The sequence below is a fragment of the Molothrus aeneus genome, chromosome 1 (genome assembly GCF_037042795.1).
Source record: "Molothrus aeneus isolate 106 chromosome 1, BPBGC_Maene_1.0, whole genome shotgun sequence".
In the NCBI taxonomy this organism is placed as follows: Eukaryota; Metazoa; Chordata; class Aves; order Passeriformes; family Icteridae; genus Molothrus; species Molothrus aeneus.
The window spans coordinates 80,320,784-80,341,480 of record NC_089646.1 but is presented as its reverse complement, the minus strand read 5'-3'; the positions used below and the strand labels follow the sequence as shown (position 1 = coordinate 80,341,480).

At 39.1% G+C, this 20,697-nt stretch overlaps 1 protein-coding gene across 4 annotated transcripts in view; it reads right to left on the bottom strand.

Annotated features, from left to right (window-relative positions):
• Positions 1-20,697, bottom strand: part of CTNND2 (catenin delta 2) — a 637,790-nt gene that overhangs the window by 514,235 nt on the left and 102,858 nt on the right. For all 4 annotated transcript variants that reach the window (XM_066559759.1, XM_066559767.1, XM_066559780.1 and 1 more), the window contains exon 2: positions 2,536-2,669. In XM_066559759.1, the coding sequence (XP_066415856.1) occupies positions 2,536-2,669 (134 nt within the window). The remainder of the gene's footprint in view (positions 1-2,535; positions 2,670-20,697) is intronic.

The following is a 20,697-nucleotide window of genomic DNA, read 5'->3' as shown; positions in this document are numbered from 1 at the left end:
CTAAGCACAGCAAAACTTTAAATTTTCATTATATCATTTAAATTTCACGTAGGAGATTCAAGTAAAACAAATAAATACAACATTTATTACCACTTCTCTGTGCCTTTCATGTATCCTGCCCTCTTCAAAGAATGCAAACACCTCTTACTTTTTTCCATATCATAGATACCACAGTTTATTACCATCACTCAGTGACAATGTTCTATTTATTTTATGAGAAGTAACACATGAAGTTACCCCAAGTGTTCCAAGAGAAAAAATGCAAGGAAACCTTTTAAAGCTAAGCATCGGCAGAGAAAATGTAATATATTTGATTGGTTGAAAACCATCCTAATTATGACTGATATGTTGAAAAACACCTTAATTTCTCAATATTGAAAGTACTTTTGAATAATTGTATCTGTGTAACTCTAGTTATATTTTTGGCTACAATCAAAAAGCATGCAGAGCAAAATCTCATACCAGACAGTAAAGTAACTCCTTCCGTCTTCTAAAAAGCCGGTGGCTACCCATTTGAACAGTCAGTTAGAAACTTAACTTCATTTACTCCAACAATGGAGAATCAGTGCAATGTATTTAATCTGTCTGAAGACCAGGATTGTGGCATTACCTAGAATTTTTCCAACAGAACATTAAATAATGGAAGTGTGTCAAAACACACAATCTTGTAGTGAAAAAGGCCGAAAGTAGGTTGGGGGTGAGGGGGTTTGTGGTGGTATTATTATTATTATTATTGTTGTTGTTGTTATTGCTATTGTCATTATCATTGTTATTGATATTATTATTGCTTGGTTTTGAGTTTAGTAGAGTCTTCCAGCTTCAAGATAGGTCTGACTAGAGATGCCTACCAAGAAGCAAATTTCCTTAAGAGAACACCTGTTAAATTTTGGTACCTTGTATTACAGTAGTTCAAGACAATATCTTTTTAGTTAGCAGTACCTTAGGTTAGCTGGCTAGGCTGTTCTTGGCAGCAGTACCTTAGGTTAGCTGGCTAGGCTGTTCTTGGTGATAAGTCAATGCAGAACTACTTTATTACAGGCTCCTTACTGCTGTAGTTCACAGGAAACAGAAATAACTTTGCTAATATATTACCACTTGAAATCCTTTTCATCTGGTGGATTCAGAAGCAATTTCCTCTGGTACTCAACTGATTTCTAGGGGTGGAAGTTTCATTTGTAAAACACATAACCAGATATAAACTAGTGAAAATCACAACACCAAACAACAGAGAAGTTCTTGTCACTATTCCATACTGTGATTCACATTCCAACATGCAAACATAGCTTCTATCTATGTAATCTCCCTGTACACTTTTTCACTATCAAAGAGTCAGAAAGTAAGGCAAATACTTTTCTACAAAATAATGCAGTGACACAGGCTGAAACACTGGTACACACCCAAGAAATATCATTGACATGGAAGAGAAAGCAAACATCTAAACCATGGGCAATTTTCTATTCCAATGATGTGCCATAAATCCCTAGACAAAGCTCCACATTATAACATTTCATTTTTGCACTCCTCTTTTCAGAACAGAAAATATGACTAACCTCTACCACCCAAAAGAGAGAACTGGAATATAGCAAAACAACCAAGAATGAGCAATGTTATAATTTTTATAAGATCTCTAAGACTCAAGAGCTATTACTCCAGTGCTGAGAAATACCATAAGCTGAATTCATGCATTAATTTAAATCAAGAACCAGTGAATGTCTTTGGCAGGGAAAGATCAGTACCTGATAAAGGAAGAAACAATTTAAACACCTTCAGCAAGGAGAAAGCTGCCTAAAAGCAGCTGATTTTAATGTCTCTCCTTGGAATTCCTGTTGATGTGTCAAAACAAAGGAGGCAGTGACAGAGACCAGTTGTTTGCATTAACTGAAATATTAACCATCTCCTAAAGTACAAAAAGGCATTAAAAGCAAAATCTCTGACATTCAGCCCACAAAAATTTACATTAAAATGTCAAACCTGTCTTATTAGCATCAAGCAGACCATCACACTGAAGACATTTTCCTTGAAAGTTTCTAATATTTTGGTTTTAATCATCCAAAAAAGAGTGTCTCTATCTATACCCAGTTTTGCCCTGATACAATCTCACATCAAGTTTTACCCAAAACCCCCAAAAACATGTATATAAATTTTAAAATCCTAGGGCCCTTACTAATCCTTAAAAAATTCTACAATAACACATCTTGTCCACAATTCATTTGTCTATAACTCTTACATGCCAGTATACTGTAACTCCACATGCAGATGCCAACAATAAAAGGAGAGACACCAGAAAACCACCATCCACAGTAAAGTGTGGAAGTGGAGAATAAAATGAGCAATTCAATTAAATTATATTAAATTTACTGTAGGAAAGCTTCCAGAAGTATACTAAAGCATGAAGAAATGGTGAACATTCTTTGGAATATGCATTTGTGAACTAAATTATTCAGATACCAGGTATGAAACATTTGTTAAAAAAACCAAAAAAACCCAGTAAATCATACTATTGTTTTCCAGCCTACAGATGCATCACTTGCCTACCTGTTCTTTGACTGAAGCTAGAATGGCAGAGGTTGTCTCAGTTTCGGAGCCATCGCCATTGGATGTGTTCAACACTGGACTAAGGGAACTTGTCTTGTCAGAAGACGAGGGCTGGTCTGGAACAGGCATAGTTTCTGCAGTTCATGGAAAAATAAAACAATGGATTTGTTATCATAAACCTGATAAATAGCAGACTCATAAATACCAGAATAATAACTCTCATTTAAAGTAAAAATTATAGTAAAAATTATTATTATTATAATTAAAGTAAAAATGATATATAATTCTATATTGTAGAATATATCACTTATTTAAAACATAAACAATTTCTGAATTAAAAAATTCCTAATTAAAAAAAAAAACAGTCTTACTCTGAAATAGTTACCACCAGTACATTTGTAAGGATTCAACTAATTTATAGCTGTGATTTTGTATAGTATACCAGTGGCAACATACAACATAAAATTATAGTATCATGAAAGTAATGAAACATGAAACACTTTGCAAACAGAAACCCAAAAAATGATAAATGAGAGAAATATAAGCTATCTAGTGTTTACTTGCTAACACACGTGTTTATTTAACATGTATTATATTTTAAGCCTAGATAACTTTCATACCCTTTCTTGTAGTCTAATTTTGCCAACATTTTATCTGAGTATTTTTACGAAAAACACACACCAGTTGTTAAGCCATTTTTAAGATCTCTTACTAATAAAAAAAAAAGAAAAAGAAAAAGAAGAGTCTTGGCATTTGAAGACATTTCTAGCATTTCTTTTCAGAGGGCAAAACAGTGGTGTGACAGTGGAATGATTTATCTTTCTGAAGGCTAAGCTATAGTGCAGTATCTCTGTTTAAAAGTCACTATAGGCACATCTCCAGAGGCAGACACGTTGTGCCACATTCCAGAAGTAAATGAGCAGAGAGGCAGTTTGCATGGTTATGCACAGGCACGATAGGATAAAATCAGGTTCATGTGGGAGCTGGCCAGAATTATTCTGTGCAAGAGAAGTGGCCCACAGGCTGCCAGCTGGATGGGCCTCATAAAGAGCAATGGGGATATTCAGAGCAGTCACTACTTGCATAAGAAGCAAAACTCCTGCCTTGGCTCTATTCTGCTAAAATATAGTAATACAGCTTTTTCTTGAAGAAGTGAGAAGGCTGAAAACAGTAGGAAAGGGTAGGGTAAAAGCAAATATAAAATTCAATACCCAGCCCAAGTATCCCTGCATCAGTCTGCCATGGAAATTAGATCTCTAAAAGAAGGGAAAATGACATTCTATAAAGCTTTGTCTCTGAAGCCACAGTGCTGCCCAAGAAGACACAGCTAGCCCAGCTGAGTAGCATTTTTCCAAAGCTTCATGAAGCTCAAGACACTGACATACATATGCAAGACAAAAACATGAAAACAGATTATTCATAAAAAAGCCAATTATTTGTTAGAAGAAAAATCTCCCTAAATCTCAGGCTAAGTTAGTTTATATACTGAAGAATGTGATTATATTTAATTTTAATTAAATAAGCTACATATTTTCATACAGCTTACTTTTCGTAAGCAAATCTTGCTGACAATGTTCAATACCAAATCTTTGGCTCTGGTAATGCCCTTGCTCCAGACACCAACACTATTTGAAGTTAAACTAGAAAACCTTGGGGGGAAAGAAAGGTTCCTTGGGAACCTAGAAAACCTGCCTTCTTCTATCACAAGTACAAGCAGACCGAACAAAACTTCTTAACAATTCCAATACCTCAATCTAAAAGGACTTCTCGGATTACATTTTCTTGGGGGTTTTTTGTTTGTTTGTTTTTAACAAAAGAACTGACTTCTGTTATAGGAATTTAACTAGTTTGTGACATACAATTAGACTTGCTGCTGTAAGTACCAGAGAAAAGACATGCAGGCACACACATATAATTCATATAATTCTTTATTCTGTTACCTTGCTTTCGAACCATCTAGTTATTATATTTTCTTAGTAAATTAGTAATTACTAATAGAAACAAAAGTAGTTTTCTTTTTGGTGTGGCTATTTACATACAACAAAAAATTACAAATGGTCTAATAATTGATTTTGTTGCCTTATAGTTAATTTTGCAGAGTGGTATTTGCAGAAATCACTGTAATGCAACACTCCTTGCTATCAGCTCTGTAGCCTGTGAAGTCTGAAGGAGCCCAGGGGATCCAAGCACACAAGCGAGGACAAGTGCAGCAGCAGTCCCACCTGCCCGGCATGCACTCGCTCCAGGCGGAGGGAATCCGTGCTCCCTGCTCGGGGCAGCTCACGTGGAACTACAGCGGCATGAGGCTCCAAGAACTGCATCCCGACACTGCGCTGGGCTGGGGAGGAACACCAGCGTTATGAGTAGAAAAGCTGCACATTTTTTAAAAAAAAGTTGCAGAGTTCACAGATTGGGCTAGTTGCTGCCAGGGTGGAGTTCTAACTGTTTGTTGTTATAATCACGCGTCGTTTTTGTTAACTACCTGTTGTTGATGGTTAAAATTCCCCCTTTCGTCGAGTGGCACCCTGCTTGCTTCCTGGAAGTGAAGAGGAGGGGACATCGGAGTTGACATGCAAATGACCTCGGAACCAGCATGCAAAGGAAGAAGCCACTCACCAAACCCCTAAAAACAACGAGCTAACACGGAATTGACGGATCAGAGTGATGTCTAGATGTGAGGAACAGAATCCAGTATCCACTAAGACCCTTTTTACCCTCACCCTAACCTCAAAGATGTCGGCTGGACACAAGACCTCGAATGTCAAAAAAAGAGGGAATCTTGTGATGCTCATGTGGGGATGGGAGCCCCAGCTCTGCCCACAGACCAGTGGGCAAAGCTGCACTCTTCCGTGATTGTGTTGTTCACAGGGGTCCAAGGATGGGGGGAGAGACAAGGACCTGACTCCATGATTCAGAAGACTTGATTTATTATTTTATGATATATATTATATTAAAACTATACTAAAAGAATAGAAGAAAGGATTTTATTAGAAGGCTAAGCTAAGCTAAGAATAGAAAAGGAAGGAATGATAACAAAAGCTTGTGTCTCGGACAGAGAGTCCAAGCCAGCTGACTGTGATTGGCAATTAATTAGAAACAACCACATGAGATCAATCACAGATGCACCTGTTGCATTCCACAGCAGCAGATATCCATTGTTCTAAGCTTCTCAGGAGAAAAAATCCTAAGGAAAGGATTTTTCAGAAAACGTCATGGCTACACTTTTCCTCCTCCTCCGTGCCATTCCTGGAAGCAGCAGCGAGTGTGAGCGTGACCCGTCGTTTCTTCCCACCCGAGCTAGTTTTTAATAAAGGCATTAAAAAGGAGAAAGATCTCTTGCCCTATTTATTTCAACCAGAGCTGTGAATGAGGCGCCTGGGGAAATGTTTTCAGGCTCCCTGGCTGGGAGCAGCTCCCCTGCTGCACCCTGCTTTCGGTGCCATGCTGAGGGAGCTCTCTGGGAAAAGCCCCTTTGCCTGCTCAGCCCATCCCCACGCTGCCCCAGGGCTGCCTGACCCCGGCGGGTAGGCTCTGCTGAATTGGCTGTTCCATAAACAACACTCGCCCAAGGAGGTAAAACCCAGGAAGGAAACGAGACTAGGAGTCCAAGACTACACTAATGTTTGCCCTAGCTACACCAAAATGTTTGCCCGAGCACAAACGCTCCAGAATATTTAAAGTCTATTTGGGAGTGACTGCAGGGCTGCATGGCCAACGGGGAAGCTGCTCTGTAACCAAAAAGATGCTACTGGTACAACAACAACAAACAAAAATAGTGAGTTTAAAACAATTACATCCATAAGACACAGGCAGCAGCTGCCTGCTGCTAATGTTAACTTCTTTTAGGGCAATATTCAATTTCAGTAAATTTTAATTTTTAGGCTGTAAGGTTTTTTTAACTCTTTGTTTTCACCAAAGAACACTTCAATAACTGCTTTGTTAATCTATATTTGCAAGCATTAGTTTAAATGGGAAAAAAAACCCTGATTACATAATCAACTACTGTCATAAATTGTACTGGGTTCAAATAGGTTCAATATCTGGATAGTAGCTAACATTCTGCAACCACTCCATGGTTCCATAATTTTTGTTTGTTTGTTTTTAAATATAGACATTAAAAGATGGAGGAAGAAAAAGATTTTAAAAGATTTTTAAAAGATTTTTAAAAAGATATGTTGCACATGTCCCCTTCATCTAGAAACAGAGACATCAAAATAAATGTCTCTGACATTAAAAGGAATGTTTTGTGCCCCTATTAAAATATTTCTTCTGGACAGAGAATGTAATGCCAAACATCTGAGCTCATTTGTTACTATAGTTCTTCAAGGGGAAAGGTTGCAGCCAATAGCACCTAGTAGCCCAGTGTCCCTGGATCTACAGTTCTGGGATATCCAGCTGAACTGTTAACATTATAGACTCTAACAGTTATTTGTTCATTACATAAATTTGTATGAGAGATACCATACAGAAAGGAAACACAGAATGAATTTTCACAAGTTATAGAGACACTACTGTACTGAAGGTACAGTAGATTAAAAAAAAAGCATGACTCAGCAACATAAAACTGTTTCAACAGCAAACATCAACATAGCAAGCACTCGCATTTGCACATCTGTTCAGAAATGAACTTTTAATTTAGCTCAGTCTTCAGCATAAGAAATTTTACATTCTCAGGTTTCAGTGGGACCTAAAACTGCTAGTACTGTAGAATTACAAAAAAATATGGTTGAAATGAGCCTCTGCACCCCTAGCCCACTACCAAAGCTCTAGACAAGGCAGATTTTTTTCCTCTCATTTCACATATTTAGCACACAAAATCAGTCCTGCACAGCCTCTCTCACTGCAGCCTCTCTTAGCCACCTACCTCCCTCTGCTCCAGGCTCCACTGGCCTTATTAGTAGAAAATTTGCTTTGCTGTTTAATACAATACATTTACTCTCCCTGTTTCCTCCACTGTTCAGCATGGGCACAAAAAACCTAATAATTCCACCAGTTGTCTTCAAAAAAGCATTTTCCCACATAATGATAATGACCACGGTACCTTTCCTTCTTCTCTGGCTTCCCTTCTCTAAAAAATCTCTGAAAAAGCCACCCCAATGCTTTTCATTTTTCATCATAAATTAAGTTGGCTGATAGCCTTTTAACCCACACTCCTGGCAACTTAGCACCAAAAGCAAAAGGAAAGTTAGAGGGAGTACAAGAAGAAAAAGAAAAGCAAAGCAGCTTAAGAGAGTATACCATAGCTGAGAAACTGCTAGAAGTACCTTGGCTACATTTAATTTCCACAACAGCAACACTATTTTCTATCTGTGCCACAAAAACACAGATGAAATTCTGTAAGTCAGAGCATAAACATGCTCCTGAGAGAACCGAATTAAAATTCTAGGCATAGACAGATGAACAGGGAAAATACTACCAGCCTTTTGGGAACATACTGGCAAGTCAGACATAAATAATTCATGGCTTCCCGTATTCCAAAGCGCTGGCAAAATTCTGTCTAGAGTTTGACCCTTTAATTTTTTCCCTGTCCTTCTAAGAGCATCTAAAAACTTAATCTCAATTTAAATCCGGACGAGACCATCCTCTCTCTCCCAGCTGGGCGCAGTGTCCCAGTGTTGGCTCTGCGAGTGGCCGTCGCTGCCCGGGCCGGCCCCAGGCGGTGCCAGCGGCTGCAGCGGCCCCAGCGCAGGGCACAGCTGAGCCCCGGGGAAAGCCTGGGCAAGGGAGGGCAAAACGCTGCCCGGCAGCCAGGGCTGAGCCAGGGGAAGCGAGCGAGAAACAGCCCTGAGAGCCCCGAGGGGACAGCGGGAGCAGGGCCGGGGGCAGGAGAGACCCGGCAGGGACGGCCCTGCGGGCTGGGAGAGAGCCCGGCCGGGCTGGGCTGGCCCTGCAGCCCCTGGGAAGGCCCCAAGTTGGGGCAGGGATAATGTGAGGAGGAAGCCCAGTAGAAAGCTGCCCAGCAGAGATGGACCTGGAAGCCATCCAAACATGATCCATGTGTGCCCAGGTGTCCAAGAAGGCAATGGCATCCTGGCCTGTACCAGCAATAGTGTGGCCAGTGGGACCTGGGAAAGGATCGCCACCCTATACTTGGCACTACAAATCCTATGTCCAGTTCTGGGCTCCTCACAGCAAGAAGGACATGGAGGTGCTAGAGCGAGTCCAGAGCAGGGAGTTTGAGGGAGCTGGGGTTGTTTACCCTGGAGAAAAGGAGGCTCAGGCGAGACCTTCTCATTCTCTACAACCACCTGAAAGGAGCTTACGGTTGATCTCTTCTTCCAAGCACCATATGATACAAGAGGAAACAGCCCCAGGTTTTGCCAGGAGAGGTTTAGACTGGATATTAGAAAAAGTTCTCCACCAAAAAGGTTATCAATCATTAGAACAGGCTGCCCAGAACACTGGTGTAATCCTCATCTCTGGAAGTGTTTAAAACACACTTGGTGTTTTAAACCAAGATGTGGTGCTTAAGGACATGGTTTCATGGTGGACTCACAGTGCTAGGTTAATGGCTGGACTCAATGATCACAGAGGACCATCAGTTCGTACCTCTGTGATCCAAATCTTTATGACTAGATCACACAAATATCTGGCAACAGTAATAGCATGACATTCAGAACCAGAGAATAAACAATGGCAAGACCACATTCCTTCTGTGACTCTTGGGATGGCAGTGGAAGCTGGATGGCAGACACTCTTCCTTGTAGGAGGATGTCTTGCCTCCTCTGAGGCATCCACTGTAGCTACTTCCAAGGTCAAATTGCAAAAATCTGTTCAGGCTAAACTCAGGCACAAAGGTCCATTCTACACCATAAATAAATCCTTAGATAAAACCAAATAGTTATAGGATTTAAAAATGCATATGAAAATGGCAGTGTCAGATGATGAGGTTTCACTTAAAAGTTTAATTTTCCACACACACTTTGCATAGATTATGGGCAGAGATTTGCTACATAGGGAACTAAAGAAGTATAGTCATGAAGATGTCATTGGTGAAAGCAATTTGGTTCCATAGTTGTCTAATAACACATTGCCAGTCTTTCTGCTCTTTCATAGATGGGGTAGTTACATCTGCCCTTCACTGATCTTATTCTCCTCCTCCACATCAGAAAAAAACAAGCTTCATTCACAGAAAAAAAATTTAGAACTTAAGAAGCTGCAGCATCAATGCTTAAAGAAGGAGAGGATGTTGCTTAAAGAGACAGACTTTCAGGTTTAAATATCAGATTGAAGTTCCTCTAAAAGCAACTTTGTTAATGATGTTTAAGTAGTCTAATGTTTTATCACTCTTTCATGGGTAGAAAGTACATATAGGTTAAAAAAACTCAAACCAATCAGCTCCACAATGTCTGAGAATCCATGGCAAAAGCCAAGTCAGGCACTACACTAACAACTGCATCAAATCATGGAAATCAGAAAATCCAAGTATCTTTCTTTAATAAAAAGATATTGCAGAAAAAACCACATACGCGGCAGTGAGTTCTTCCTGTACAGTGAACCATTAATCAGTGAGTGCATTCATTATAAAAGTGTAAGTCATGCTGTCTTACTGCATAGTAATCAAATCTAGCATGTTACTGAGCTCATCTGGAAAGCCACAAATGATACTGAAGTAGCCTTGGATAAGAATCAGTCACTTAAAATAATCCAATATGCAATCATGCATCAAGAAAACTTTTTTCTTCCTTTCCTCTACCTTACACGTGCTATGTAGAGATTACTGTATGACTAGAATTTAATAATAGGCATTTCTATTGTTCCTATTATAATTGCTCTTACCTTTTTTCTATTGTTTCAATATATGAGGACTTACTATAAAATGAAAATAATTTAATTTCTCTTTTTTTTTTACCTAAAACTGTTCCTACACTTAAATTTACTAAATATCTAAACTAATCTCATGATATCTACACTAATATCATGATGTCAGAAGGGCTAATGTTGATCCTGTTTCTACCTGTTCACTGAGTCATTCTTATAAGCTAAGAATTCAGTTATAAATTATGAGTCAAAATGACACAGATTTAAATAGGTCTGGTCATTCTTGCAAATTATTATATGTATCACAAGTCATATTAGGTACAGACATGGATGGGGAAAACTACCCAAAATAGTAATTCTTACTATTACATATAGTATAGTCAATTCAAATATTATCACATACAACTGGTAGACTAACAAATATGTTTACGTTAGAGTTTTGGAATAAGATTCCAACTGGAAGAAGTAGAAATTAGCGCTGCTTGAGAATTTAAATATGCAAATAATCATTCCCAGTAGAAAGATGACCCATTATTTGAATCTTCAGTAACTTCAAACTATGGAGGTGTCTGAAGGCTGAGATAGCATTGTCTCTAGACGGCAGGACACATGCCTACTAATGCAATGAATCTGAATCCTGCAGCTGTGTGACAGTGAAACAAGGTCTGTAAACATGGGCCCTCCCTCCTCCTGCACAAAATCCCTTTGAAATCACAGATTTCTGTAACTGTCCTATCTTAGCTGACAAGCCTGGTTCAATTTGTGTCTGGGTAAGTGTTCTTAAAAATAGGTTGATAATGTCTTGAGTCAACAGTAAGATAAGAAAAACTGCCAGAACCTGCCAAATACCTTGGAGGCAAAAATGTCTTCTGATTGCCTAAGTAGTTATCACAACATCCTAAAGCATATATCTCCTATGTTGAAATTACTAAGGCAGGAAAACAGATTAATTAAAGGAGACACGATATCTTAAAGACCTTTGGAAAGGCTTAGGCTCAATTAAGGATCAGGGATATGTGGGATCAGTCAGCACTCCTCTTATTCTAGCTAACGTATCACGAGGTCTTTCCAAAGAGCAAGGGCTGCTTTCTTTCTGGGATTGTTCTTTGTTCACAGACTCATCCATCTCCCTTCTCTTTAAAACAGATGAGCTTGGCTTTTGTCTTCTTTTGTGACTTCAGCTTTTGCATTCAGTTATTTCAACCAGACTGTACAAGTATTTAGGGCCTCTAAGGGTGTGAAAAAGAATTCTCTGGTTTAAAGTTTAGAAAAAGTTGAGGTTCAGATTAGTTAGATCATAAAATTTCTTTTTCTACCCTCCTGCTCTTTGCAGAAGTGTGGTAGAAGACATAAAAGATTGCCACTACAGTAAAGGATAAAGACAACAATATTCTAAAACCTGACAGAACAGAAGCTATACTGGAAGACTTCCTCCAGTATTTTCCTTGACTTCACCTGTTCTAAAGTCCGATAGATAAATATGAAATACCTAAAATTTCCTTCTCTTCCACAGATGCCTGACTCAAAAGGCATTTCTTGAAACATTCCAATGACTATAGCTCAAGACAAAAAAAAGTTTCTTCCTCAGGAACTCTCTACTTCTGCCCTGTGTCTTGATTAAAATATTTCTATTTTCCTTCTCTGCATAGAGGAAGCAAAATGAAGAGTCTTATGTACACAACAGCCTGAGGCCTCCACAGGCTGTATCAAATATTTTCCTGCCCCTGTCTACATTGACCAGTGTAAGAACACTGGAGGCTATATGAAACTTGAAGTTTTGACTAGTGCTTAAGCCATCTGCAATGATTCCAAATTTTTTAGTTCAATATGATCCTGCTAAGTATTTTTTTCTCAAGTAATATGTCATAAAGCATGGCTGTTTTGCTTTTTGCTATAATGTTCACAATTTCAAATACTTTGAATTACTTATACAGCCAGCCTCCTTAAAAATTAAACAAAAATTCTAAGTAATTCCCAATTATTTTAGCAGCATAACTCAGAAGTGCTTATGAGAAAAAACGTACAGCATTTGGCCCAAAGGACCTTGAAAAAAAGGCAAAGTCTAATTGTACATCCTTTGTTGTTTTTTTCTCTCAAACAAGAGCTCGAACCACTGCTGACCAGTGCATGAAGATTTAAAGATCAGACTCAAATCACAAAGCCAGAGCTGTTCACTACCCCTAGCCCCCTTCCATGTCAATTTATTGTAGCAATTGAATAAGTGATTAATCAGAACAGATAAACCACATGCTGCTTCTTCCTACTTTATTGGTCCTGAAAGCACCATCCTAATCTATAAGGATTTATCCTAACCAGCTAGCATGACCATTTGAGAACTGAGCAACCTCCTCAAATTCTTAGGAAAATATTTCATTTGGAGTTAGTAATGCAATCATATAGAGAAACCAGCATCAAAATTCCTCCTCCTCTCAGTATTTTAGAGACCTCAGCATGAGGATTTGCAAAAATTTCAGTTTTGCTGAAAAATCTATTCAATAAAGCAAGCAAATTTGTTTCATTCATGGAATCCAATGAGAGAATATTGTTTCCTGCTCTTACTGAGGGAACAGGAGTTCTTACTTCTGTGACAATGCCAATATCCTCAAGCATAAAGAGCAAAATGCACATCTACAAACAAAAGCCAGAAACAGTCCTTCCAATGAATTCTTAAAATCTTCTATTATGTAGACACCTAATGAGTAGGCGATACTAACATAATATTTTGTTGGGTTTTCTTTTTTCATCAGTTGGTCATTTATTGCCATGGGGTGAATTGAAAAAAAAAAAGTGGCATTATGTTTTGTTCATGGTGGAATGGAGTTAATTTTCTTTATAGAAGCTCATGTAGTAACACTGTGATTAGAAAGCAGAGTTTCAGCCGCTGCTGAGTGGTGCTTGCACAGAACTGAGCCTTGTCTTTTTCCCATTCTGCCCCTCAGCAGGGTAGGGAGGGGACACAGCCAGGACAGCTGACCCCAACAGATCAAAGGCATACTCCATACTGTACAATGCCATGCTTAGCATTTAAGCTGGGGGCAGTTTCTCCAAAGTAGCTTTTGCTTGGGGGCTTGTGGGCATCAGTCTGATGGTGGTGAATGCTTTTACTTAATTTTTTACTTTTTTTTTTTCCTTTGATGTATTAAGTTGTTGTTATCTTGACTCACTAGAGGTTTTTTTCTCACTTTTCACTGTCCAGTTCTCTCCCTCATCCTGCTATAATGGGTTACCAAGCAAATGGGTGAAGGCTTAGCTGCCAGCCAGATTCAAACCCCAACCACATCACAACTAATTCCTCCAAACACCACCAACAGTAATCAGAGGAAAAAGAGGTTTGTAATGAAAGAGAGAGGGTCAATGGCAGAAGCACCTGAGGACATATGTTCATTACAAAAAACAGAAATAGCAAGGCAAAAACATGGCCCTATGAGTCTGAGGTAAATAATCCAGTAAAGTTCTTGCCAAATTGGACTCTTTATTACTACTACGTTAAATTTAAATTGCAGGGTGATTCATGCTGACTACTCTTCATGTCTCCCATGGCTCTGAACCTGAAGGAGGATAGACAGTTCTGGTATTGGTGTAATCTCAGGACTAATCTACTTCCTCACTAATTCCTGCAGTTAAGGAGCTTACTTATATATATCATACTGAATTGCACAATCCTCTTTGCCTCACATCTCTCCCTTTTATTAGAGCCAGACAGCAGAATGCATGTTTCCAAGCCCCATACAACACTGTGCAACCTACCTCCAGAGTGACCTGCACAGACACAATGTCAATGTAGGGCCACCCTGGGAACCAAGGCAGCAATAACTGGGGGTTCTATCCATGGCTGTACCCCTTAAATAAGGGGTTGGCAGATGAGCACAGCATCTCCTCACTTGTTCACAGCATGCTGAAGTAGGGATCTGCTGAGTTATGGACATCTGCTTTTTAAACATCTGGATGCACCTCCCCCAGACATGACAATCAAACATTTCCTAAGTGTTTTCCTGAAGAGTGGAAAATGGAATGGAAACTGTAGGTTCTTATGTCTTCTCATTCCTTTGATATGGGCTTATGCACACAGCCCAAGCCCCACAAAAAGTAGCAAATCCTAAATCAGATTCCTGTGTGAAGCTGGGATGTCATATTACTCTTGTTCTCCATATATGCATCATTTCAAGTTTATCCACATAAATTTTTTGTCATCCATTATTTTGATTTTTTTGCTTCATAAACTCTGCAATATTTTGAGAGTCTAGGGCATCTCCACAAATAACACTGCAGAATGGGAAGCTCCCTAAAGAGACTTTATGACCAAGAAAGTTGGGACAAAAAAGGAAAAAAAATACAGAACTTAGGGCTTTTTCTTCACTCTCTGTAGCAATTAGCATTATTTATGTCTAGACAGGATAGCTGCTAGCATAAGCCAGTAAATGGTAAACAGCTCTTTACTGTGGCAAAAGCAGATGAAATACAGTCAGCCAGATGTCCTGAAAAAGAGAATTGGTTTTGTGTGCTGAAGAAAACAGGCAGCCAAACCATGCAAACTGCCTGATGATCATCAAAAAGTGCAAAGACTCAGTACTGGGAACAGACTGTGAGCAGCAAGAGCAGCAAATGCAAATGTGGAAAGATCAAGATCTGACGGGACTCATTACCAACGTGATATTCCCTGCCTAGTCCTATAACTAAGGATATTTAATATTGCAGAAAATCAGAGTACAAAAGTGGGAGGTGAGAACCTCATTACTCTCCAGCAAGATTAGGGACCACCTCACCAACATACAGAGGACCCAAGAGCACCAGAGAGTGTTTTGGGGGACCCCATGACTCCACACCAGGTCTGCACACAGTCCAGCTTGAAACACTGTGCTGACCCACCTGCATTCTTTCCTTGACTTCACTGTAACCCTGCAGAAAAGAGAAGATGTGTGAAGCAACCATTGCACTACCCTGCCCAGATCTTCTCCTGGACAAAATAATCTCTCTGACAGGATATCAAAATCATGTGACACTTAAAACTGCATACATGTCTATAGAGTCACAAAGAGGCAAGGGATCTCACCTAAGATACAGCAGAAATCTAAAGGATATCAGAGTTGAATTCAGCTCTTCTAAGAGTCAAACTTTTCGATCTATATGACACTACGTACAATTTAATGGAGAAAACAAACCAGAAATTCTATTGGTGCAATCCTAGCCATTTTTCTAAACTCTATACAAAGTAATATTTTATGTGCTCCCAAGCATGAAATCTGGATTTTCATAGAACTAAATACTGACAGAAATTTCTGCTGAAACATCAACTAATAAAATCCATTAGAAACATAGTCATAAAAAAAATTCAATAGAGTACAAAACTGTTTCTGGATCTCTGCCTGCCAGAAAGCAGAGGCAGAAGTCCTTGCATTAATGGATCATTTTCTGCTAAGTATACTTTACACACCCAAACCAAGTTTCAAAGTTTGGATTTAACTGAAATATACTTAAATAAACAATGACAATCTTTATAAGAATGTGATGACAACTGCATTTTCTTCACAGTTTGTCTGAAAGTTTGGAAATTACTAACCCCCTCACAGTTAAACTGAACCCAGTGTCCCTTCACAGTATGTATCTTCTGTTTGACTTTCTTTCTAGCCAAAAATTATACTATCCAGGAGATACCTTATTGACAGAAAAGAATAAAAATATGTATGTTTAAGTTGTGTAAGACTGTAATTAGTCTAACAGTTTCAGCCTTCCCTCTGTCACACTAAAGGGGTATCAATTTACAGTGTTATCTTCATACCCATATGTTGAGAGCATTCTTAAAATATATCAGTTAAGCATGATTTGCAAGGCTTATAATAGACTGGCTATGTTAAGTCTGTCTGCCTCCTGTTTGCTATACAAAGAGTCAAATAATCTGTTAAATAGTAGTAAAAAATTGCTGGGGGAAAAGTAAGAATAAACCTAAACCTTTGTATAACTCTCTCAGAGCCAATTGTTTTACAGTTGATTTACGGGGCAGAGCAACCAATATAGTCTCCTTGGACTTACTCAAAGTTCTTGACACTGTCCTGCATGACATTCTTGTGGCCAGAATTGGAAAGACATGCACTTGATGGATGAACCACTCGGTGGACAATGAACTGTCTGGATGGCAAAGGGTTGTGGTCTGTCTCATTGTACAAGTGGAGACCAGTGACCAATGCTGTCCCTCAGGGGCTGGTACTGGGGCTGATACTGTTCAGCACCCTTGCTGGTGACATGGACAGTAGGATCGAGTGTACCCTCAGCAAGGACAGCACCAGGCTGAGTGGTGTGTTAGACACAGGGAGGGAAGGGAGGCCATCCAGAGGAACCTTGACAGGCCAGGAAGATGGGCCAATGCAAACCTTGTAAGGATCAAAAAGCCGAGTGCAAGTTCTTTACACTTGAATCATGGCAATCCCAGGTACACCAACAAGCTGAGCAGAGAAGTGGTTGAGAGCAGCCCTGTGGAGAAGGACCAGGGGGTGATGGTTGATGAAAAACTCAACATGATCCAGTAGTGTGCACACACAGCCCAGAAAGCCAATGGAATCCTGGGTTGCATCAAAAGAAGCTTGGCCAGCAGGTCAGGGGAGGTGATTCTTCCCCTCTACTCTGCTGTTGTGAGACCCACCTGTAGTAGGACAAGGGGTAATGGGTTCAAACTGAAAGAGGGGACATTTAGGTTAGACATTATGAAGAAATTCTTTACTGTGAGGGTGGTGAGGCACTGGAACAGGTTGCCCAAGAAGATTGTGGATACCTCAGCCCTGGCAGTGTTCAAAGCCAGATTGGATAAGGCCTTCAGCATCTTGGTCCAGTGGGAGGTGACCCTGTCCATGGCAGGGGCATTGGGAATAGATGATCTTTAAGGTCCATTCCAGCCCTTAACATTCTGTGATTCTAAGTGCAGAACTAGTTCATTCAAATATTTTTGTTGCTAAGCGATAAAAGACAAGAAGCAGATAAGGACTCTGCTGTTGCTTAAGAAGAAATTATCTCCAAACACAGGCTGACTAAACTTAAGCAGGAAGGAGGCTCAGACTGATGGTTTGAACTGTATTTGTGAAGAATGTACATCATGTCTTGCTTATCCATGGTCATTTTGCCTACAAGACCACATGTGAAAAGCCACCTCACATAGCATCAATTGACTAATCATTCATAAAACAGTAAAGTGTCACCATAACTTGCCCAAATGAATGGTCCTACAGTACCATCAGAACCTTAATCAAATTCCTTATTTCAGTGCAAGGGATGTGCTGTTTGAAGAACCACAAACTCTCCCAGAACAGAGATACTGGACCATTTTTTCAGTGAGGATAAGTAGCTAAACTAACATAGCAACATAAATTGACCTTTAATTATGATTACACTTTTATTGCACCTACAAGTATTCTAGGCAAGAGAACTTGCAATAATTTTCTTTGTAAGCCTAAAGCTAGGGCCTTCTTTTACAATATTGTCATATCGCTGGCTTTTACTGAGGGCCTGTTTACTTTTGCAGGACTTGTCAAGAACATGTAACAGTAAAAAATTTGGTTACTAAATAATGGGCCCATTATTAAAGGCTATGCTAAAAGATCAGAAACAATAATTAAGTTGCAGTGGCAGTTAAGTATAGCAAGAAAGTCACCTCTCACTTCAATGACTTGGGTTTAAACCAGCTAGCTACACAGAACTGAAAATCACCTGTGATTTACTTGTACTTGAATTTTATTATACACTGTGTAACTCTGATTTTCTAACTCAAAGTTATTAGCAGCAACAAAAAAGAAATCAATATATTCAATTCAATACACGTCCTCCAGCATCTACTTCTTCCATTTTGTATTGTAGGTGTAGCCCTACAAAGACACACTACTCCTTTCTTTTTTCCCCTAAACACTCTCATGGATTGAGAATGTATCCCAGTCTTCATGCAGACTGACATCTTTTAATCATTCTTTCTTTCAGGAATACTATTTCCAAACCCACACTATTTTCCAAGTCTTCAACAGAATTAAAGCCAAATTACTGCAATATGTAAGTCCTTAAAATTGCCTTGCTGGGTTAAACTGGAGCTGTGTAATAATTGTTATCTCCCATTTTCATTGTGAGGTTGATTTAAGACAGCACTGAATTCCTTTGCACTGGCTGAATTGCAGCCACATCCACTCAAAGCAGATACATTTGAGTGCCCATGGAAAGACATACACACCATTCTTTTAAGTTAGACACATTTTCCAGCGCTGTTTTTGGCTGCTTGCATTACCTAGTTTTAACTTCCTACATACATACTTTGAATGTATATACAGCAATCTTTAATCTACTTATATCCACAGAATCTCAGCTGTTTTTGTGATTCTAATTGCATGTTCATCCTGTCAAATTACACATCATAACAGAAAATTAAATTTCTTTGCCATAAAAAACGTTTGCACAAGTTAAACAAACATAGTGTTCAGGAATATACTGCCAGAGATATATCCCATGATACTGGGGAGGAGGCCAAGCATGTGGGCAGGAAGCCAAGAAAGAAGGTGCCACTCCTCTCTGTGCCTCTTCTTCCTTTCCCCTCCCTTGACTAAGATGAGAAGAGCTGCTTCCTGAAATAAAGCTGGTAAAGAGGGGGAAGGTGAGCAATGCAGACCTGAGACATCACAGCTTCTAGGAAAGCAGTCAGCAACAGCAGGAAGTCAGATTTGCTGGGAGCAATTTTTAAAAGAGTTCTGGTGGAATTCCATGATGTAAAGCTGGTGAGGAAGTTTCACAATTTTCTTTCTGGTTGCAGACAGAGTTAGCAGTGTTTAGCACTTCTCATTTTAAGATCCTATTTTGAGCCACTTACACTTTTCACAAGCTCACTGTTTGGGCTGAAATACTCTATCCAGGCAGCTGTCTTGTAATTAAGCACACACACACACACACTCCCCCCTGTCTTTAACCGTTCAGGCATTTCCAATACTTGTATTTCTGGAGAGTATCTTTTTATGTTTCCATTATAAAAAAATCTCCCAAGAAAGTGGAATCTCTGGAAGTGTTTCTGTTCTACAGGGCACAGCAGCAAAAAAATTATTTGTACTATAGGAATATCTAGAGCCTTCAACTGCAAATGAATATCCACTGGCCTGAGGACTGTACAAATTACAAAAAGACTAGAAAAAATATCATAAGAGCATAATATGCAGATCTCTACTGAACTCAATATTGTCAATCAAGCACAGATTTTAACACATGCAGGTATTTTCTGACTAAAAAATAAATTATTCACAAGGATTATTCATAAGTTATTTGATACTGTTATTTGATAAGATACTTGGGGCTTGTTAGTCCAGTCATGCACAGGAAAAAAAAATCCACTGGAAGTTTACCTGTCTGCAGTAAAGACAGCTATGAGAAACTGAGAGATTAAAAGTGACTCAAAGCTGAGGTAATTAGAACTTCATGATCTCTCTAAAATAATTAAAGAAGCACTCTAAAACATTTTAAGTAAGTGGAAAATCATTAATTTATGACCAGCAAACATATGCAAGATTTACTGAATGAAAATACTAAACACAGTGATAGTACAAGGTTAGAAATAGCATTTCACTGTCTGTATTCATGATTACCCATTTCTTTTAATAGGAGTGACAGAATTTGCCAGAGATGTTTGAATGTACAACCCCAAAAGAACAGTCATTCTAATTAATCCACTAGACTTAACACTTATTACAGTGTTGTCCACAAAAGAAAAATCTTAACAACACAGACAGCTGTTTCCTGTCCTGCACCTTAAACCCTCAGATAAATTCTATATTTTGAGCTGATTTGGCATTGCTTTCATTGTTCAGCTGCAGGCAGTCTTTGAATGCTAAGCATTATTGCTATCACCTTTAGCCCAGGAGTTCAAGTTGGGCTTTTAGAAGTGCTTATCAATTACATGAGTTTTCTATGAAGTATACACAATTCTGCTGCTAGAAGAATGAACTTGCTTTCAATTACTTCCAAAAGAAAAGAAAGAAGTAATACTTCAGATTTCATCTGGTTTAATCTGAAGTAGATACAAACTCATGTCTGACTTGTCCTGCAGAGGATTAATGTGCTGCTAAAGGAGAAGAAAAGAGGTATGTATCCAACATCAATCTGTTTTTAAGTCTAGCTAGCAATCAAGAGAAAGAAGCATAAGAATCGGAAGTTCCAGTATAGGTTTGGAGTCTTATTTCACTGACATCACTTCTAGAGTTTCCAGTCTCCCAATGCTACTGTGGTGGGTTGACCTTGGCTGGATACCAGGTGACCACCAAGCTGCTCTACCACTCCCTTTCCCAGATGGACAGGGGAGAAAAAACAAGATGGAAAACAACTCATAGGTTTAGATAAGAGAGTTTACTAAAGCAAAAGTTTTCATGAGCACAAGTTAAGACAAAAAAAAAAAAA